The sequence below is a fragment of the Canis lupus genome, chromosome 25 (genome assembly GCF_011100685.1).
Source record: "Canis lupus familiaris isolate Mischka breed German Shepherd chromosome 25, alternate assembly UU_Cfam_GSD_1.0, whole genome shotgun sequence".
Lineage (NCBI taxonomy): Eukaryota > Metazoa > Chordata > Mammalia > Carnivora > Canidae > Canis > Canis lupus.
The window spans coordinates 17,659,731-17,681,575 of record NC_049246.1 but is presented as its reverse complement, the minus strand read 5'-3'; the positions used below and the strand labels follow the sequence as shown (position 1 = coordinate 17,681,575).

The 21,845-nt window shown below is 40.8% G+C and overlaps 1 protein-coding gene across 2 annotated transcripts in view; it reads right to left on the bottom strand.

Moving 5' to 3' along the window:
- Window positions 1-16,308, bottom strand: part of CRYL1 (crystallin lambda 1) — a 145,313-nt gene extending 129,005 nt beyond the window's left edge. Inside the window, exons 1-2 of one of the 2 annotated variants that reach the window (XM_038573515.1) lie at window positions 16,290-16,308; window positions 4,523-4,630 (exon numbers count right to left, since the gene is read on the bottom strand). In XM_038573515.1, coding sequence (XP_038429443.1) covers window positions 4,523-4,605 — 83 coding nt within the window. In that variant the 5' untranslated portion in view covers window positions 4,606-4,630; window positions 16,290-16,308. Of the gene's footprint in view, window positions 1-4,522; window positions 4,631-15,754; window positions 15,913-16,289 lie in introns of those variants that run through there. The other variant, XM_038573514.1, reaches the window with a different exon arrangement.
- Window positions 16,309-21,845: the final 5,537 nt, after the last annotated feature.

The window sequence follows — 21,845 nt, the reverse complement described above, 5'->3', positions numbered from 1 at the left end:
ATTTCAACAGAAGTAGTCAGACTATAATATAGTCTCCTTACTGGGCTCAAACCTGTTGTGATGAAAGAAGACCACAAACCAGTGTCCTAAAAGGCTGCTTGGTGGGCACAAACTATTTTGACCCATCAGTCAGTTCAACCCAATCAAGAAGATACACTGTTGGAGCACCTGGGTGGCTCAGTGGTTGAGCATCTGCCTTTGGCTCAGGTGGTGAACCCAGGGTCCTGAGATCGAGTGCCACATCGGGCTCCCCCCCAGGAAGCCTGCTTCTCTCTCTGCCTATGTCTCTGCCTCTCTCTCTGTGTCTCTCGTGAATAAATAAAATCTTAAAAAAAAAAAAAAAAAGAGAAGAGACATTGTTTATACTTCTTGACAAAAAGGATAAAGTTGGTTCTCCGTATACCTCATGCCTAACACATGATCAGGGACTGTTTAGTTTTTGTTTCTAAACATCTAAGGACTACAGCCAATCACCCAATGTTGTTGACCTGAGCTAATAGTTACTGTTGATCTGCAAGGTGACACAGTTTACTTACTGAAAGCAGTAGCAATAATTCTTTCCTGACTGAAAACAATTTAAAACTCAGAACTCTTCTTACTGACCAACATATTTACAAAAATAAGGTTTGGACTCAATCCTCTTAACGTGGTCTCTGTGTACAGGAATGGAACATCTGAAAATCCTGTGACTTAAGAAAGGGAAGCAGGTGGCTTTACTTAAATGACAACCCAAAATGTAGTCCTCCCTGGGAGGGCAACACAATACGACTCAACTTTATTTTCCTGCTGCTATTTGCTAGCAATAATTTGAGAAGAGAGATATAGTCAGTCACAGGATACCTTAAGATCTCTACTTCCTGCCAAAGAAGTATAACCAGTTCTACATATTTAAGTTAACTCAGCATATGTGTGGATGAATCACAAAAAAAAAAAAAAAAAAAAAAAAAAGCTACTGCTATAAAGGAAAGATCTGTGTGTACTTCTTAAATCTTAGATACATAAGAATTCAGTAGATTTGTTTTTCTTTAATAAAGCTGCTAATAGCAATAAATTGGGGGTTTTTGGTTCAAAACTCTTACAGACATCTAAAAGTTAAATCTAATTGGGTACCAATTGTATTATGAAATATTAGCTCTTAACTAAGGAAAGCAGTAGGATAACAGGAAAGTCTGTTATCTGGCCTTAACAATAAACAGACAAATACATTTTTTAAAGATTTGTTTATTTATTTATTTATTTATTTATTTATTTATTTATTTATTTGAGAGAGAGAGAGAGCACATAAGCAGGGAGCAGGGGCAGAGGGAGAAAGAATCCCAAGCAGACTCCCCACTGGGTGCAGAGCCTGAAGCAGGTCTCAATCTCATGACCCAAGTTAAAACCAAGGCTTGGACTCTGAACCAACTGAGCCACCCAGATGCCCCAACAAACAAATATATTTTTTAATTTTTTTAATTTAAAAAATTAAAAACCCTACTCAAACTTTCCACACATAATTCCCTGATGCCTGAAAGGGAGTAACACACTAAAATGATATATCTAAAAACTGAGGCCTAAAATATAAACATCCAAAGAAATAGAACAAAAAACTTTTCAATTAGGAATCTTAGAGTTTTCTCTTGGTTCTGACAAAGTAGAATTGGCTTAACAAAATAAAAGATGAAATAGCAACAGAAGTAGGATGTCTGGATAGTAGAAATCAGCAAACTGTACCCATTGGTCAAAGCTGCTCTCCACCACCTGTTTTCATATGGCCTGTAAGATGAAAATGGCTTTTACATTTTTAAATGGTTAAAAAAAACACAGAATAATAATAATACTTTGTGACATGTGAAAATTATACAAACTCCAAAGTTCAATGTCAATTTATGAAGTTTCATTGAAAAACAGGCAGGTCCATTTGTTCACATATTGTCTGTGGCTGCTTCACTCTACAAGGAGAGGCTGCTGTAAAGACTTTCTGACCTGAAAAGCCTAAAATATTTCCCATTTGGCCTTTACAGAGAGTAAGCCAGCCCCTGGTCTAGAGTGCAGGTGCAGCTGGCTTCACACCTGACTTGATCAGAAGTTGTGCTCTCCTCCAACACCAGGCTGGTCACTGACCTGACATCTCTATGCTCCAAATCCACCAACCACAAATACTGCCAACCATAAAGAATGAGCAAACAATGAGAAACTACTCAAAATGAATAAGTATATTTGGAAAAGAAGCATAATTATTAAAGTGAAGATTTAATTATTGAAATAAATTCAGTGGATCGCTTAAATAACAGATTAGACATAGGTAAAATTAGAATTCGTGAACTGGAAGAAAACCTAAAGAATGCATCCAAAATATATTCCAACAGGACAGGGAGACAGAAAATATAACAGAGGTTAAAAGATATGAAAGCTAGAATGAGTTGGTTCAATAGACATATAATCAGAACCCCAGAAGGAAAAACAGATCCAGGAGTCTCAGTCTTGGATATGTATCTTGTAGATATTCTTGTACTTAACACATCAGGAGACATATGCAATGACACAAATGGCAACACTGTTTACAATAGCCCCCAAATGGAAACAGCTTCTTGTTCATCAGAAGGATAACATATATGTAAATAATAGCGAAGTCACACACAAGAAAATTATATAGAAATAAACACAGATGAATCTCAAAAAAAATTTTATAAAGCACAAAAACAAGCAAAACTAAACCATATATTATTTAGATACATATGAATAGTAAAATTTCTCTAAGGTACAGCAAAGGTAGATACAACATAAAGAATATCAGTTAGTTCTGGTAGGAAGACAGGAAATTGGTTTCAAAAGGTGTATAGGGGGTTTTGACAATATTCTAGATCTCAAGATGGACAGTAGCTTCATGAAAGCTCATTTCATTATATCTTCATAAACTAGCATAAATGATCTATTCTTTTGTATATATTATATATATTAAACATTACATTAAAAGTAATGTTTGCAGAATCTCTATAAAACAAATAGTATAGATGGCTGCCAAAGATACTCAGATCCACACTTAACAGGTCAGATGAACCAGAGCTTGAATCTTGTCTTACTGTGTCTTTGAGCAGGTTACTGACCATTCATAGACCTGTTTTCTCATAAAATAATGACAATAATACCCACCTCATGGAGCTTACTGTGAGAATTTATATGGTAAGATTACTAGACTATAAACTCCATGGTGGATAGGACTGTATCTCTCTTACTCATCTATGTATCCCTAGTAGATAACACATGCCTGGAACATAGCAGGTATTTATGCTAATTCCTCTTCCTTCTATAAGAGTACAGAAGAAAGTGTTAGCAGTATATGTGTTTAGTTTTAGAGTGGTTCTGGTTTTTTGTTTTTGTTTGGTTTTTTGATTTTTATTTTTAAAGATGTTATTTTTAAGTAATCCCTATACCGAACATGGAGCTTGAATTTACAATCCCGAGATCAAGAGTCACATGCTCCACCAATTGAGCCAGCCCAGGCACCCCTGTTTGTTTGCTTTTCAGATTAACATTTCATCTTGGCATTGGCTGAATGTTACTAAACATAAGATGTAACTTGACTTCTCTGGGTTTTGGGTTCTTAATCTGTTGTACAACAAAACTGGACTAAGGTATATAACTTCTTGGTGTCTATAGCCTATCATCACACCATACATATTAGTCTTTTCAAAAAGTAAACAAAAAAGTCAGTGTGTTTTTGTTAACCAAAATGCGAACTCAAGTTATATCATGGATATCCCCGAAGAAGGAGAGTAACTACCTGAGCAATACCATGTGTGAGATGGTCAAAACCGTATTCAGCCACAATCCTCTCAGGTGAAGGTGTCATGAATTAGGGCCCTTTTACCTTCCAGCATATTACACTACTTTGGTGCTTCTATCTTTGACCACCACCACCCCCCCATTCTTGGCCTCTTTCTTTCAGCTCCTATTTTTCTGCTTACCCCCTGTGATTATTCCAAAACTTGGCCCTCCTCATGCTTAGCATATGTAAGTTCACCTACTCTGACACCATTAACCATTAACAGTTAACACAGTTCATTTGAGTCCTGCCATCATTAAATCAATAGTTCAAAACAAACCTCAGGACCCCTGTTCTAAAATGTGATGCCCATGCAGCTCTGACTACTACATGCTACAAGCTGGCTCACCTGCCCAGAGAGAACACAGGAAACCCAGACTTCCAGCCCTGCAGGACACACAGGGAGAAGCCTACTCCCTCAGGCTGGAAGCCCAAGAGGTACGTTCAGTTTCTCTGCTCACATCACATGTCTTTACATGTGTCTTTACAATCCTAATGGTCCTTTCCTCACAACCTGAGCCCTCTCTTAATTTGTAAGTGTTAATTCATGGCTTGACCACTGTGGGTCTGGCCTTTACTACCTCAAAGGCACTATAACAGACATCAAATGGAAGAATAAGATCACAGGTATTTACAGCCTTGAGAATACGATAAAGAAGACCCACTGAGAGCAACAGAGCCATTTCAATTCCTCCTGGAAGGTGCCAGCCAACTTACCTGATGGTTTCCAAGGCATTTGTTACCTGCTGTTGCTCAATATCATAGAGTTTCACCTTGAAGCCTCCACTGGCAAACAACATAGCCCAGCTTCGCCCAATGAGTCCACTGAAGGAAAGAAAATTAAAAAAGGCTTCTGGTTAACTTAATGGAACAATTCTTCATTCCTAACCCAGAATGAAAAGTAAATGTGTAATTTGGTATCCTGGATGGCATCCTGAACATTAAGTAAAAACTCAGGAAATTAATAATATATTAATATTAATATTACTTATTAATTGTAATAAATGTGCCACACTAATATATTAATAATAGGGGAAACTGGTGAGGGAGTATATGGGAACTTTCTGTACTATCCTCACAATTTTTCTGTAAATATAAAAAATAAAGCCTATTAAAAAAAAAAGAATGTTTATAACAGCAATTCTACTCCTAGGTTTGTACCCAACAGAAATGAAACATATGTCCAAAAAACCCCACCTTGTACATATACGTTTATATGAGCGTTATTCATGACAGCTAAATGGAAATGATCCATAAGTCCATTAGCTAATGAACAGGTAATAAAATGTGGTATACCATAAAAAGTTATTCAGTCATTAAAAGGAATAAAGTACTAATACACACTACATAGAACCTTAAAAAAATACTCAGCAAAAGAAGTCAGTAAGTAAGGTCTACATATTGCATGATTCCACTTCTAGAAACTGGCAAATCTACAGAGACAGAAAGTGGATTTGTGATTGCCCAGGGCTGGAGAGGAAGGAACAGGAGCGACAGCTGACTGATGTAGGGTTTCTTTGAGGATGATTAGAATATCCTAAAATTGACTGCTGTGACAGTTGTACAACCCTGTGAATCTACTAAAAGAGTGAATTGTGTGCTAGATCAATTACATTTCAATAAATCTGTTATGAAAAAATGACTGTGAAAATGCTTTGAAAATCCTCCTGCCACACAAATGTAAAGCAATAATATTTAGTAAGCTCTTAAATTTGGTTGAATAGAAGGGCAAAGAGGAATTGAACATCACACTTGGGGGAATGCGGGTAGTTACCTTGAAGTGTGATTACAATTATTTCTCCAAAGGTGCTTGGCTGCTATGTGAATGTTCAGCTAGAGGTGAGAGGAAGGAAAACATGTCCTCTCAAGATGCATCTATGGCCCAGATAATCAAGGGATTTCTCCAGAGGAAGTGACACACAGCAAGGTTGTTCATATAGCTAATAGGCAACAACAACCACTTAAATATCTCCATTCTAAATTCTGCACTGTTTCATTACATTCCAGGTGGACCAATCCAAAAGGGTATACCACAGTCTCCCCTTAAGGGACCCACAGGCTACAGATATGTTTGATAATGCTCCACAGGGCAGAACGAGTGGTGGAGCTGTTGAGAACTCACCTGGCCTACTGAGTAATCCAACTGTGGACGCAAAGAACAGCTATCTGTAGTCAGCATCTTTTACTTTTAAAAATGACCACTAAATTGTTCAGACTTAAAAGGGAGGAAATTGTGGACACATACTACAATATGGATCAACCTTGAAGACATGCAAAATAAAATTAACTCAATCACCAAAAGACAAATACTGTATGAGTCCACTTGCGTGAGGTACCGAGAGTAGTCAAATCCATAGACACAGAGACAGAACGGTGGTTACCAGGGGATGGAGGAAGGGAGGATCAGGGACTTGTTATTTAATGGGGACAGAGTTATAGTTTTGCAAGAGAAAAAAGTTCTGGAGATTAGTTGCACAATAAAAATAAACTTAGCCCGGGTGGCTCAGCGGTTTAGTGCTGCCTTCAGCCCAGGGCGTGATCCTGGAGACCCAGAGATTTTTGGCTTTGACTCCAAGTGAGATGAACAAATAACAGAAGGTTTTAGAGGAAAGACATTCTCTGACTTCAGTTCTTAAAGGTTCTGGTTGCTTTAATAAGAATATACTGGGGCAGGGAGACTGGGTGGCTCAGTCAATTCAGCATCTGCCTTTGGCTCAGGTCATCATCCTGGAGTCCTGAGATCAAGCTCTGCATGGGGCTCCCTGCTCAGCAGAGAGTCTGCCTCTCCCTCTCTATCTGCCCCTGCCCTCTACCCCTGCTCATGCTCTCTCTCTCTCAAATAAATAATTTTTTAAAAATCCACACATATATTTTTTAAAAAAAGAATATACTAGGATGTCTGGGTAGCTCGGTCAGTTAAGTGTCTGACTCTTGATTTCAGCTCAGGTCAGGGTTGTGAGATCAAGCCCAGCATCAGGCTCCCCACTCAATGTGGAGTCTGCTTAAGATTATCTCCCTCCCTCCCTCTCTAACCCTTCCCTGCCATCACATGGCACAAGTGTGCTCTTTCTCTCTCTATAAATAAATAAACTTTAAAAAACTAAAAATTAAAAAAAATTTAAAGAATATACTGAAGACAGGCAAAGATGCAAGTAAACAGACTAGCTAGAAGTATGAAGTATGATGGTAGGCTGGAGCAAGATAGAAGCAGAGGTGGAGACAGGAAACAGCCAGCTGAGTTCCAAATATGTGGTATTTTCAAGGCACAAACTGTAAGAACTGCTATGGAACACCATAGTAGGTGGGAGGAAAAGAACTGAAGATAATATCAAGTTTCTTTTGCATAGAAGCAGACAGGACAGGGAGGCCATTACCTCTGGCAGGGAAGACTATATAACTTAAGTAGATGTAGGGAGAGAAGATCGGGCATTCCATACGGGAGGCCTTAAGTATGAAAAAGATGCCCCATCGGTACATCTAAGAAACAACAGGACAGAGATCTCATGGCTCAGGGACAAGGCCTGGGCTGAGGCTATGAATGCTGTATTACTGCATAGCCATGGCATGTAACAGCATGAAACCAGATGAGATCACCAAGGAAGTGAATGGTAATAAAGAAGTCAATGGGTTGAGCCTTGGAACACTCCTCCTCCAGTGAAGGATAGGGACGGGAGAGGGGAGGAAAACCAGGCATGGGGTCAGGGAAGTGAAAGGAAGCTTCAGTGAGAAGACAGTGACCATCTGGGTCAAAACTGAGGACTGATCCCTGGGGTTAGTGAGATGAATTGGGGGGACGGTGTATGACAAGAGCAGTTCTGACAGACTGATTGGAGGAAAGCTGGCCTATGTAGAAGAGAGATGAGCCTCTAGATGGAACTACCAGCTTAGAAAATGAAGGCACAGGGGAAGGAACACATTAAATGACATGACACAGATACAGTCAACAAAATCCAGAATTCAGGAAATTTCACAGAACAAACGACCCATGTTCTTCCACAAATAAACTGCAAGAAAGTTCTAAAAAGAGATGGGGAAACCTATAGACTGAAAAAGCTAAGAAACATATCAACTAAATATAATAAGTGATCCTCACCTGGAAACTGCATCAATCAAACCAAGGGTAAAAAAAAGTTTTTAGAGAACCAGGGAAATGGTGAATACTGATGGGATCTTTAAAGATATTATTTGATAATATTAAGGAATTTTGTTAATTTTGATACACAATGATGGTATTTTTTGCAGTACTCTATATTTTCTCTTCCTATGATTTTCTTAATAACATACTATCCCTAGCTTACTTTAAGAACACAGTATTTAATACTTATACAAAATATGTGTTAATTTACTGCTGATGTTATCAACAAGGCTTCCAGTCAAGAGTAGGCTGTTAGTAATTAAGTTATACATGGATTTCCAGCTGCATGGGGGAGGGGGCTCAGCACCTCTAACCTCTACATTGTTCAAGGGTCAACTGTAGTCCTTGTCTTTTAGGTATTCATGCTGACATATTTGTAGGTGAAATGACAGAAATGTCTGGGATTTGTTTCAAATTAATCCATGGAAGGGAACATAAATGAAACTAGATCAGCCCAATGTTAATAATTATTGAAACTAGGGGTAGAAGGGGTACAAAGTTTTCATTGTACTATTCTCTGAACTTTAATATGATTTGAAACTTTTCGATAATATAAATAATATGGATGGGAAGAAAGGAAGTAGAGACAGAATACAGACAATTTTATTTAGGTCTGAAGAAACATGTGACAGTTACTGGAAGGAGAAATGAGGTCAAGTGGGGATATTTATTAGGCTAGGAGAAATAACCATATGTTTACATGCTATAGAGCATGAAACCCTGCAGACAACACAGCACTTTGGTCTGAGGTTCCTGAACCTATTTCCACTGCTTGGGTGGTCCTGATGCTTGATGTTACTCAAGAAGAAGCAACCCCAATAATCAAGCAGGTGGAAAATCCCTGGAATTGGAGGTATCTACACAGAGGTAGGTAATCACTTGGCATCAGATATTGGGAAGATGGTTGGATTATGCTCCATTTTTCTTTCAATCTTGAGATTTTCCAATGCCACTTGAGATACCAAAAATGAGTTGCATCTGATTCACAAAGTGTCCTGGGTACTCTTCGTGCAATTCAGAGACAAATCAACAACATTCTCTAGGATTCCTCTAAATTGGAAGTTTCTCAAAATGTGATCCAGATATCAGCAGCAACATATTCCCCATTCCAGAGGGGCCGACATTAGGTGGTGGGAGGCACTTTTCCATGAGTACTCACATGTCTTACTGAGTATGCCAAGAACATAAGGCCCTGGCTGTTCTACACGCAGACAATTTGTCGGAGTTATTTTGCAGAAATATATCCCTCAAGGATAAAAAGCAAGCTTGCTTACCTCTTACTATAAAAGCAGTGGTTTCCCCAAGCTCAATATTCCTGCCTGGAACATAATCACTGAACCTGCAGGTATCCACCTGGAACCTCCATACTCCCACATTGGACTCAGACCAAAGGGAACAATGTTAATGGGATCCTCATACTGCCTGTTCTCCTATGACTAAGAAAGTTCTCCGTCTCTCACCCGTGAGTCTCATGTTCTCTGCTAGCATCCAGGAAATAGTAATAAGCTAAATTATTAGCTTGCAAGTACACAGAACATTCAGTAGGACAGGGTTGTCTCAGACGTGTTATTTCATTATAGTAACCATATGCTGCTTTGAGGAGGGGGGTTAGGATAATAGTCAACGGATGGGCTCTAAAATTTTTTTTATTTATTTATGATAGTCACACAGAGAGAGAGAGAGGCAGAGACATAGGCAGAGGGAGAAGCAGGCTCCATGCACCGGGAGCCTGATGTGGGATTCGATCCCGGGTCTCCAGGATCGCGCCCTGGGCCAAAGGCAGGCGCCAAACCACTGCGCCACTCAGGGATCGGATGGGCTCTAATAAGTATTATCCCCACTCCATTCGGCCCCCCATCCTTATTTAGCTAATCTGTAATTCAGGCTCTGGGTACAAAAAGTACTCCACACAGTTACATTGGAGTTGTAACAGTTACATCCCCACCTTCTGTAGGGCTTGGGCCCAAGCAATGAAGGGAAAGCATGGCATGCCTCCTATTGACCTGAAAATCCTGTTAATGCCACAGAAGTGCTTTCCAAGCTTCAAAGCCCTCACACAATGCCCACTTGAGCTAAGCCTTTAATATATACAAGGGGTTATTGAGAGGGTCTACTATCTTGTTACAAGGTATCTTATGTGAAGCCATTTGTTGGGAAAATGGAGTGGAAACAACTAAAACCACCTCTACTCAACTTTGGGAGAGGGAGCAGAATTATACAAAATGTTTCACTCCATATTCTTCTGCAATATCAAAGTCTTTAACAATTAACGTAAAATTTACATATTATGTATATATAAATTTTTTATTAAACTCTTAATGTGCTAGACCTGCACTGTCTAATACGGTTGACTCTACCCACATGCTGCTATTTAAATTAAAGTTAATAAATTTTAAAAAATCAATTTATCAATAGTACTAGACATGTCTCAAGTATTCAAAAGCCACATGTGACAGTAGCCACCAACTTGGACAGCAAGGACATATACTGAACATATTCCCTCTTTGCAGAACATATACTGACATATACTGACATATTCCTGAACATATACTGAACATATACTGAACAGAACATATCCCTGAACATATACTGACATATTCCCTCTTTGCAGAAAGTTCTATTGACAGAGCTGTTCAGAACTATATGAGGGGGAAAAAACCCCAGAGATCACAAGCCAGAGTTTGAAAGAGACAGTCCTGAGCAAAGACTTCTTTCTCTTCCTCAAACATTCCCCCCCCGCCCCCCCCACACACACACTCCAGAGCTGCAAGAAACTACCTCCCCCTCCAAAATGACTCATCTCCCCTATCCATGTGAAAGCTTTCGCCCACATGGTCAGACACCGGAGCCTGTCAGGCAGATCCCCTCGGGGTGAGAGCTCACAGGGCCTCTGAAGCAGCCGCAGCAGTAGACTACACTATCAGCCAAGTCCCCCCACATCCTGTGTCCACCACACAACAAAATGTAACTAAAGTGTCAGGCCAGGAAGGGCTAACAGGCCATCCGTGGTTGAAGGGTTAAAGGCCTCAGTTGGCCTTTCTATAAAAGCCCAAAGTACTGTAGCTGCTTTTACAGAGAAGACTTCCCACGAAGGGGAACAGAGGAGATTCACCTCCTCCCACAACTAGACTTGCCTTTTCAAAATAAGTATAAAGTGCCTCTCAAATGAGCCTGCATTGCAGGGGGAGGCATAAGAAGGGAGAGAAGGGAGTTTTCTGAGGATAGGCTTTCCTGATTCACAAAGGTTACATCATTATTATACCTGCATCGTCCAGGACAGCAGCCATGCAACAGCCACATGGCGCTAACAGGCAATGGAAAAGTGACTAGTGTGATGAGGTGTGCTGCAAGTATAAAAACTATGCTGGATTCTCAAGACTATTTTCCCCCCCAGAAAGAATATAAACTCTTTCACTAGTAAAATTTTACATCAATTACTTGTTGAAATAATAATACTTAGAAATAAGCTAAATAACACATTGAAATTAATTCGATTTTTAAAAAAGATTTTATTTGAGAGAAGAGAGAGAAAGCATGAGCAGGGGTTGGGGGGGCAGGGAGGGTCAGAGGGAGAAAGAGGTGCAGACTCCCCATGCAGCCGTGAACCCGAGCACACAGGGCTCAATGAATCTATTTCCACTGCTTGGGTGGTCCTGAGATCATGACCTGATCCGATGGCAAACGCTTAACTGACTGAGGCATCCAGGCATCCCTAATTTCACCTTTTTAAAAATGTAATTACTACAAAATTTAGTTACATATGTGACTTGCACTGGTGGCTCACATTATGTTTCTAACAGGCAGCAATGACTTAAACAATTATCTGGTATCATAATTCGATCATTTATCTTAGTTATTTCTTTGGTGTCAGGACACTTAGTTCCACCCCAGCTATGCAACTACACCATAATAATACAGAATTCAGTCACACATCTGAGAGAGCTCTAGTCCTTCATCTACAAATGCAGTTGGGGTGGGTGGCATTTACTCTAGAGCAGTAGTTCTCACCTTTCTATCAAAGACATTTTTACAATAATCCAAGCCACCATGGACCTCACGTTTGAATGCTGGTTGCCAAATAAGTCAACTGATCTTAAGTAAATTTGTTTATGACCAAAAAATCAACATGAGACAAATGTCCAAAAAGAAATAATGTTTGTAACATATAAATACACAAAAATTCCTATAAATGCAGAAATAAGTGATAAATACACCAAACACAAGGAGAGGGACTCATATAAAGTATGTGAACAAACTAACTTTCAAACTAATATTCTACTGCCTTAGTCTAATAATAGCAAATAATATATATACAAATGGCAGAGATTAAAAAAACTGATCTTGGGTTAATATGGGCAACACACAGACACTCACTTATAGTACAATATATATTAGCAAAAAAGTAAAAAAATTAACCCTGTAACATTCAGCATTAGTTAAATAAACTATATACACACAAAGCAAACAGAGCAAATTTTTAACAATTATTGAATTAAAAAAGTGGGTCTCTGGGTATTCTTTTTTCCATAATTCCTACATTTCTGTGTATTTGAGAATTTTTGTAAAACTTTGGGGAGAAAAAAATTGGGGGAGAAATGACTTATGTTCCATACAATAGGCATTAAAGACAAAGTTGATTTCTTTTTGGCATAATCGTTTCAAAGTCTGCATTGCCCACAGTTCTCTAGAGGAGGCACCAAGAGCACGATGCCGACTCCTGGGAACCCGCTGGCATCCCTTCTCCCTCACACACACTCAGTCACTAATGACTGCGCATGACATGGACATATGATCCAAAGCAGCCAATCAGCGGGCTTACCAGAACTACTCTACCTGTAGCCTGGCCTGCACAGGCAAGCCAAGCCAATCAGATTTCCTCTCCTGAAAATTGGACCTAAAATTGGAAACTCTAAGTCAGTAATAGACACTGGAGGTGAAAGATTATAATGCTGGGGTTGGCAACAATGTGCAAAAAAAAAGCAGCACAGGAGAGAGGAAAAGTGAGCAAGTAAAGGCAGGGGGAATCTATTACACAGACTAATATAAATAGGTACAAACAAACATCAGATTCCACAGCCACAGAATGAAAGTTCTGTCAGCTTTCTGTTCCTAGTACTACCTTACTTTGGGCCCAAATTCTATTAGTTTCCTGCCCTTAGAGCCTGTGACATCCTGTTAACTTTTTGTGAACTCCTAGATACCTGAGGACCTACCATTCTGGGTCCCTACCATTCTGACTATTATGATATGCTTTAAAGCTTCGAAATTCATAAATCTGAGTTAGTACTTCGCAAAGCTACTGAAGGTGAACATTTATTCTATTACATAGCAGCAAAGTAGCAGGGAAGAAAATTTAAGTAATAAAATTGGCTCATTTCTGGGGTGCCTGGATGGCTCAGTTAGTTAAGCATCTGACTTCTGCTCAGGTTGTGATCTCAGGGTCCTGGGATGGAGCCCCATGCCTGGCTCCCCACTCAGCAGCAGTGAGTCTGCTTGTCCCTCTGCCTCTGCCCCTGTCCCTGCTCATGTTTTCTCTCTCTCTCAAGTAAGTGAATAAAATCTTAAAAAAAAAAAAAAAAAAAAAAAGTGTTCTTTATGGAAAAAAAAATCAGTGGAAAAGAATTAAATAGGGACTATATTTCTAGCAAGTACCTTCAAGAGGGAACCTGATAATTATTAGGAAAAGATGGAAAAACAATGGCCCAATATGTCCCTGAAATTGAAATAGGCATTTTTTGGTCTGTTGAAATCCAAGAATGAAACTAAACCAGGTTTTAGGAAGCTAATTTACACTTCCCAGCCTCATTTTGTAAATGGATGTTCCATGGAATCACCCATGGGGCCAGAAGCGGGGGGAGAGAGAGAAGAGGGCTGAAGAGCGGGGAGGAAGGGAAAGGAAAAGTGAGTAGGGGAGCGAGGTGAGAGAGGGAACAGAGAGGAAAGGGAGCAGAAGGAAGGGAAGGAAAGCAGAGATGGGTGTTCTCTTGAGGTGCTGAGGGTATAGGATAGACAGGAAGAGATCTCTATCCTGTGCCAGTTCCTGTGGTCATTAAAGTTTGCCAACCCTCATCTACTTCCTTATGAACCTTCCTCTGGGGAATCAAATAAACTGACTCATCAATCCTATCTCCTTCTGGAAAGACTGTACTTCATGAAAGAACCAGAGCCAGACAGGGATAGTCAATTCCAAACTTAACATGTATTAGGTGAAAACAGAGTAACACCCCAACACATGGTGTGAGAGACACAAAACTCCAGCCCTTGATCCTGGACAAGTAAAATACAAATCGAGCACAGTCACTGTACCCAATACCAAGTACACTTTTAAAAAATATTTTTATATTCCTTCACCAGGCAGCCACACACACCCACACGCCTGCAAAGGTCAAAGGTTCAGGTAATTCCACGGTCTGATCAGAGGAAGCTGACAAAAAACATCCTGATTCCTTCTTTCAATAGGTTCTAAACGGAAAACCCTGACACTGGAATTGTCGCTGGGTGGCAGGTCAGGTAGGCCAACACCTCAGTGGCATAAACAGACACAAAACTACCCCCAAAAAGGTGCTTCCAACTATATATAGCAAGGATTAACATGTCTACAGATTGCTATCACAGCCTGTCAATAAAGGTATGCATAAATACTTTTTTTACGAAAACAGCAGAAGTTTTAAAAGACCGAATGGGGGCACCAATCAGAAAAATTTGGATGGCATTTAGGCTGTTAAACTGACACAGCCTAGCAAACTCTGAGCTCCAGCGTTCCTCTTTGGAAACGTCCCTTTCTGGGCAGCCTGTGTGGCTCAGCGGTTTAGCGCCGCCTTCAGCCCAGGGGGCGCGATCCTGGAGACCTGGGATCAAGTCCCACATCGGCTCCGGGCATGGAGCCTGCTTCTCCTTTTGCCTGTGTCTCTGCACCTCTCTCTGCGTGTCTCTCATGAATAAATAAAATCTTAAAATAAAAAAAAAAAAAGGAAATGTGCCTTTCCCCACGGATCACGAATGAATTAGGATTGCCGCATGTGTCCGCCAAGCACCTGTTGCCACCCAGAGGACACCCCTGGGGACAAGAACACACACATCCTCACGCCCTGCAGGCAGCCCTGTGCACGGGTGTTCAACAGGCCCTCTTTGCTGGGATAGTCCCATCTCGGCCACGTACTGCCTGCGACCAGCAGCAAACTGCTTCATCTGTTTTCACATCCATAAAGTGGGAATAGCTAGGAATACAGTTCTGTAGGGCCCCTGGGTGGCTCAGTGGTTGAGCGTCTGCCTTGGGCTCTGTGCATGATCCGGGGGTCCCGGGATTGAGTCCTGCATCGGGCTCCCGGCAGGAAGCCTGCTTCTCCCTCTGCCTGTCTCTCTGCCTCTCTCTGTGTGTGCGTCTCTCATTAATAAATGAATAAAACCTTAAACACACACACACACACTTCTGCAGAATCTCTGTCCGACTTCCTGGCACGTCTATTTGTGTTTGCTGGTAGGCCTGGCATCACTGAACTAATCGCACAAACCGTTCCCACCGCAGCCTGAGCTGTCAGCTTGGCGGGTAAGTCAGCGCCGAGTGAAACAGAACAGCACTCGACAGTGTGCTTCATCCTGAAAAGCCACGCCGCCCCCGGGCGCTCCCGCAGGCCTGGCCAGCTCAGGGAGGGCCGCAAGGGCGCACAGGGTCCTGGAGGGTGGGCGGCTGGCGCTCCAGCACGCGTCCGCACCGCTGGTCGGGGTGACCGCCACCTGGGCCCCTCGCTCCCGCGCCCCCCGGGTCTCCCCAGAGCCAGGGCAAGAGCACACGGTCGGCGGGCCGGGGCGTTTACCTGCCGAGGATCAGCACGTCGCCGGGCTCCGAGGACGCCATGGCCGCACACCTGCCCGGCCCGGGACCCCACCGCCAGTGCAGAGGACTGAGGCCCACCGGCTCTCGCGCGCCGCGCGTAGCGCCGGGTCCCCGCGCCGGGAGGGGCGTCCTCCGCGCCCATTGGCTGGTCCCCTGAGCCGGGGGCGGGCGCGCGGACCCTGATAGGCCCCGGGGGCCGGGGGCGGGCCGCTGCTCCGTCCCCATTGGGTGCTCGGCGGGCGGGGCCTGCAGCGGAGACCCAGGCGCCGACCCGAGCGGGGGCGCGGCGGGGGCACCCGCGGGGGGGGCGGGGAAGGGGGTAGGAAGCGCGAAAACTTGAGCCTTCGGACTCCCGCAATTCATTTGTTCACGATTTAGTTTCCAACCGTGCACCCTACAACCTGCGTACGTAGCGGGGATACCGCCAGGCTGGCACGAGGCCTGGCCTCTAGCTGACCCCAAGGAAACTGGCAGTAGAAGTTCCTCTCCGAAATACACACCAGTTTAATACATACCAGTTCTGGCCTTTCTACTGAGGGTGGTTTTGCTGAGTTTGCACTCATAATTCGTTTCTAGAAAGATCCTCGCTGCCTTTCTCCGCAGATGAGAAATGAGACCCAGGAACTCTGGGAAACTGGAACTCCAGTGAAACTGGAAGACGGATCTGATCCCACTGCACTGTGCTGAGGGGACCGTGAGGACAGGGGTTCTCTGAACTGTGCTTCCTCCCTCAGAGGCAGAGTGGCGTTTCTGTAGGACAAAAAAGAAGTCCTGACCCGGGGCTCTTTCCAGAGACAGGAACAAACAGACCAAGAGGAGAGAGCATCATACATCTCAGGACAGTTTGTGTTCATACAGCACAAGCTGAAGGGAATTTCCACAGTCATCCAAGTCACGATGATCAGAGAGGACTCAGGCCACAAACATGAGCAAAACTGACCCACTCAGATGACAAATGGAGCTCTTCCTTTATTTGTTTTCCCCGGTCAGAACATTAAAAGATAATGTCAGAGGGAGGGTAGGCTTTAAAGAACAATTTCACAAAGTTTCAATAAACATCTGAAACAAGGTGCTCAACTCACTTAAGATAAATGAAAAGTAACAAAACAGATGGTGAAACTCATCTTTCACCCATCAAATTTGCTAAAATGACAAAGATTGATAAAATATTCATGTTGGTAACGAAATGTTTCAGACAGACAACCCTTTAATATACAATTGAAGGCAGGCTTATAAAGGAGAAAAATGCTTTTGGGAGAGCAGTCAGCCATGAGCCCCTAGGTTCCTGCACTTTCTTGCTGAATATAGCAGACTGCAAGGTTTATCCATCTCCTGAAGCTAAGTACCTTCTGTAGCTATGCACGCAGGCAGCTAAATAGATCAAGGCTCCTGCAGAGTACCCTGTAACTGCTCACTCCTGGAGTGAAAGGGGACTGATTTGTTTGCTGCTCACAACAGTGTCAGCTCTATGCTGAACACTTACTGGTCCGTTGGCCCCTTGCAAATGCTGGGGTCATCTGGCCCTCCATGTAACCCTGTGGAAATTGGGGCTCCAAAAACTGGTGCAAATATGCTGACACGCTGGCTATTGCTTTTGCTGTGAGTAGCAGGGTCTTTTATCTTTAATCCAGGAATATCCTGTCTTCTGTCAGCTTCCACAAAACTGTGGCAAGCTAACTCATTACTTTGTAATAAGATAAAAATCTCAGACCCCTCACAGTTCTTGACATATCAAAATTTTTAAAGTATGCACTTTGGCTTTGCAATTCCAGTCCTAGAGATCTGTTTTATAGAAATATAAGTGGACATGAAGTTAGACAAAATGGTTTATAAAATAGAAGAGAAAAATGTTAAAACATCATATAGAATCTTAATATAATGTTAAAATAAACATTGAAAACATGATGAATATCTATCGATAAGAAATAGTTTTAAAGATTATGGTACAGAGAGCTTCTGCTTCTGGCCAAGATGGAGTAACAGAAGCCAGACTTCAGCTCCTGCCTTAAACAGAAGACCCACCCTCCACCCACCCACTCACCCCACTGCCACCACCAAAATAGAAAAATAGAGGAAAAAATGGCCTCAGATATCAGACAAGAGGGAGTCTTGAATTGTGATTCCTGAGTCCATAGATATACATAATCTACTGATTTTCAACAAATGTATAAAGGGAATTCAATGGCAAAGGAGAGTCTTTTCAACTTATGGTACTGGAACAATTGGGTATGCATAAGTAATGATAATAATAGCCCCATACCATATATAACCATAAAACACTAACATCCAATGCATCCATGTAAAACCTAAAACCACATAATTTCTTAAAGAAAACATAGGATAAAACTTTGTGACCTTGAGTTAGGCAGACATTTCTTAGATATGCCACAAAAAGTTTAACAGGCAAAGAAAAAGTTGGTAAATCAGACTTCATCAAAATTAAAAATTTATAGTACTACTTCAAGACAGTATCAAGAAAATGAAAAGCCACAAGCTGGGGGGAATATTTTCAAATTAGGTATCTATTGCAGTCCTTGTTTACAAAATATATAAAGAGATCTCAAGCTCAACAATTTTTTAAAGTTTTTAAATTTAATTTTCTAAAACAGTGACAGTTTTTTTTTTTTAAGAATTAGATTTTTTATTTATTAGACATAAAGAGAGAGGCAGAGACACAGGCAAAGGGAGAAGCAGGCTCCATGCCAGGAGCCCGACACAGGACTCGATCCTGGGACTCCAGGATCGCGCCCTGGGCCAAAGGCAGGCGCCAAACCACCGAGCCACCCAGGGATCCCAACAGTGACAGTTTTATGTTGTGTAAGTTATCACAATTTTTTAAATGACCAAGAGATTTTTTTTTCAAATTTTTATTTAAATTCTAGTTAACATACAGTGCAATATTGGTTTCAGGAGTAGAATTCAGTGATTCATCACTCACATGTAACACCCTGTGCTCATCACTAGTGCCCTCCTTAATAGTCATCATCCCTCTAGCCCATCCTCCATCTTCCTCCCTCCATCAACACACAGAGTTTTAGAGTCTCTATGTTCCCTAGAGTTAAGAGTCTCTTATGGTTTGTTTTCCACTCTCTCTCTCTTTTCTTTCCCCCACTCCCATTTGCTCTGTTTTGTTTTGTTTCTTAAATTCCACATATGAGTGAAATCATATGGTATTTGTCTTTCTCTGACTGACTTGTTTCATTAAGCATAATACACTCTAACTCCATCAACGTCACTGCAGATGGCAAGATTTCATTCTTTCTGATGGCTGAGAAATATTCCATTGTATGTATGTATCACATCTTCTTTATCCATTCATCAGTCAAGGGACATTTGGTCTCTCTCCATAGTTTGGCTACTGTTGAGAATGCTGCTGTAAACATTGGGGTGCACATATCCCTACAAAAATCTGCATTTTTGTATCCTTTGGGTAAATACCTAGTAGTACAACAGCTGAATTGTAGGGTAGTTCTATTTTTAACTTTTTGAGGAATCTCTCTACTGTTTAGAGTGGCTGCACCATGTGCATTCCCACCAATAGTGTAAGAGGGTTCCTCTTTCTCCACATCCTCCCCAACATCTGTTTTTTCCTGTGCTGTTAATTTTAGCCATTCTGACAGGTGTGTGATGGTGTCTCATTATAGTTTTGATCTGTATTTCCCTGATGATGAGTAATGTTGAGCATCTTTTCATGTGTCTGTTAGCCATCTGGATGTCTTGTTTCCTCCACTGTGCAGAAGTTTTTTATCTTGATGAAGTCCCAATAGTTCATTTTTGCTTTTGTTTCCCTTGCTTTGGGAGACATTTGACCTTTGCTATAGCCAAGGTCAAAGACGTGACTGCCTGTGTTCTTCTCTAGAATTTTGATGGTCTCCTGTCTCACATTTAGGTCTTTCATCCATTTTGAATTTATCTTTGTGTATAGTGTAAGAAAATGGTCCAGTTTCTTTCTTCTGCATGTTGCTGTCCAGTTTTCCCAACACCATTTGTTGAAGAGACAGTCTTTCTTCCCATTGGATATTCTTTCCTGCTTTGACCATAGAGTTGTGGGTCCATTTCTGGGCTTTCTATTCTGCTCCACTGATCTATGTGTCTGTTTTCAAGCTGGTAACATACTGTCTTGATGACCACAGCTTTGTAATACAGCTTGAAATCCAGAATCATGATGCCTCCAGTTTTGTTTTTCTTTTTTGCAGGATTGCTTTGGCTATTCAAATTCTTTTGTGTTTCCATACAATTTTGGGGATTATTTGTTCTCGTTCTGTAAAAAATGTTGTTGATATTTTGATAGGGATTATATTAAATGTGTACATTGCTTTGGGTAGTATAGACATTTTAATGATATTCGTTCTTCCAATTTATGAGTATGGAATATCTTTGCATTTCTTTGTATCCTCTTCAGTTTCTTTCATCAGCATTTGATAGTTTTCAGAGTACAAGTCTTTTTTTTTTTTTTTTTTTTTTTTTTTTTTTGCAATCACACGAGGGTTATTTACAAGCTCGAGCCTGGGTCCAAGTATACCCAGTGGAGCAGGGACTTGGACCCAGAGTACAGGTCTTTCACCACTTTGGTGAGGTTTATTCCTAGACATCTTACTGTTTTTGGTGCAATTGCAAATGGGATCAATTCCTTGATTTCTTTTTCTGCTGTTTTGTTATTGGTGTATAGAAATACAACAGATTTCTGTATATTGATTTTTATATTGTGCAACTTTGCTGACTTCATATATTAGTTTTAGCAATTTTCTTTTTTGGTAGAGTCTTTTGGGCTTTCTACATAGAGCATGATGTTGTCTGCAAATAGTGAAAGTTTGACTTCATTCTTAAGCCAATCAATACTTGTGTTGTAGTCCCACCCTATGCCAGTCACTTTGCCAGGTGAGAAGGATTAGACCAACAATATGCTGCTCTCATGGACTGTATATTTGAAAGTCAGCAAGAAATAAGCAAATGGATCAGATAATTTCAGAACTTGGTAGTCTCTGTTGAGTAACTAGAAAGAGGTAAAAGGATAGTGACTACCCAGTAGGAGGCTGTAGTAGAGGTGCTGTTTTAATTTGAATAGAAGTCTTCTCTGAGAATATGATTGTTTAGCTGCAGACTAATTGATAAGAAATATTTGGTAACATAAAGATCAGCAGTGAGCTTGCCAGGTGTGAGAAATAAACAGAAGGCCAACATAACCATAGCACAGTGGGCAAAGAGGTAAAAATAGTATCAGAGATCCAGGCAGGGACCAACTCATCTGGGAACTTGTCATGAAGAGTTTGTATTTCACTTTAAATGAAATAAATAAATGAATAAATAAATAAATATAAACAACCCAATTAAAAAGTGGGCAAAAGATTTGAAGAGACAGTTCAACAAAGAAGACATATATAAAGTTAATAAGCAATGAAAAGATGCTAAACATCATTAATCATCAGGGGAATTTAAATTAACTTGCTTTTCAGTCCTCTAAGAACTATTGAACTAATTCTCCATTGCAATATCTAATGTGGTTTCTTGTTTCCAAACTAGACTTTGGAGTTCTCTAAATGTTAAAAGCTGGTGATTATAAATTGATTCTAATGGAATCCAGGTAGTCTGAAATCCATATGCATTTAGAGAGAGGTTTTCACATGAATGTCCTAGCTAAAGTTTAAATGAATAATATCTGATATATTCTCCTTTCTTTTAATTAACTTAATGAAAATTGATCTTGATGTACCTCAATTATATATTTCTAAAATTCTGATCAGTCTTTGGAAGTTGAATTTATGCAGTATGAGATACAAGTACTAGATAAAAGTACTGAGAAAACTTGATAAAGTTAAAATAGAATTAAGCACATGAAAACATGTAGCTAGTAATATTATATTACTAGAAACTAAATGCTATTAGGCAGAATGGGTCTGCACAGCCAAAATTTCCTTATTAAAAATCTTGCACATCTAGCCAGTATTCATCCATTGAAAATTGGCCAGTTGAAGAAAAAAAAAAAAAAAAAGGTAAGAAAAGAAAATTGGCCAGATGATGGTTATACTGAACTTGGAACAGACTTCAGAGGCTGAATTCCTTGTGTTTTCCAC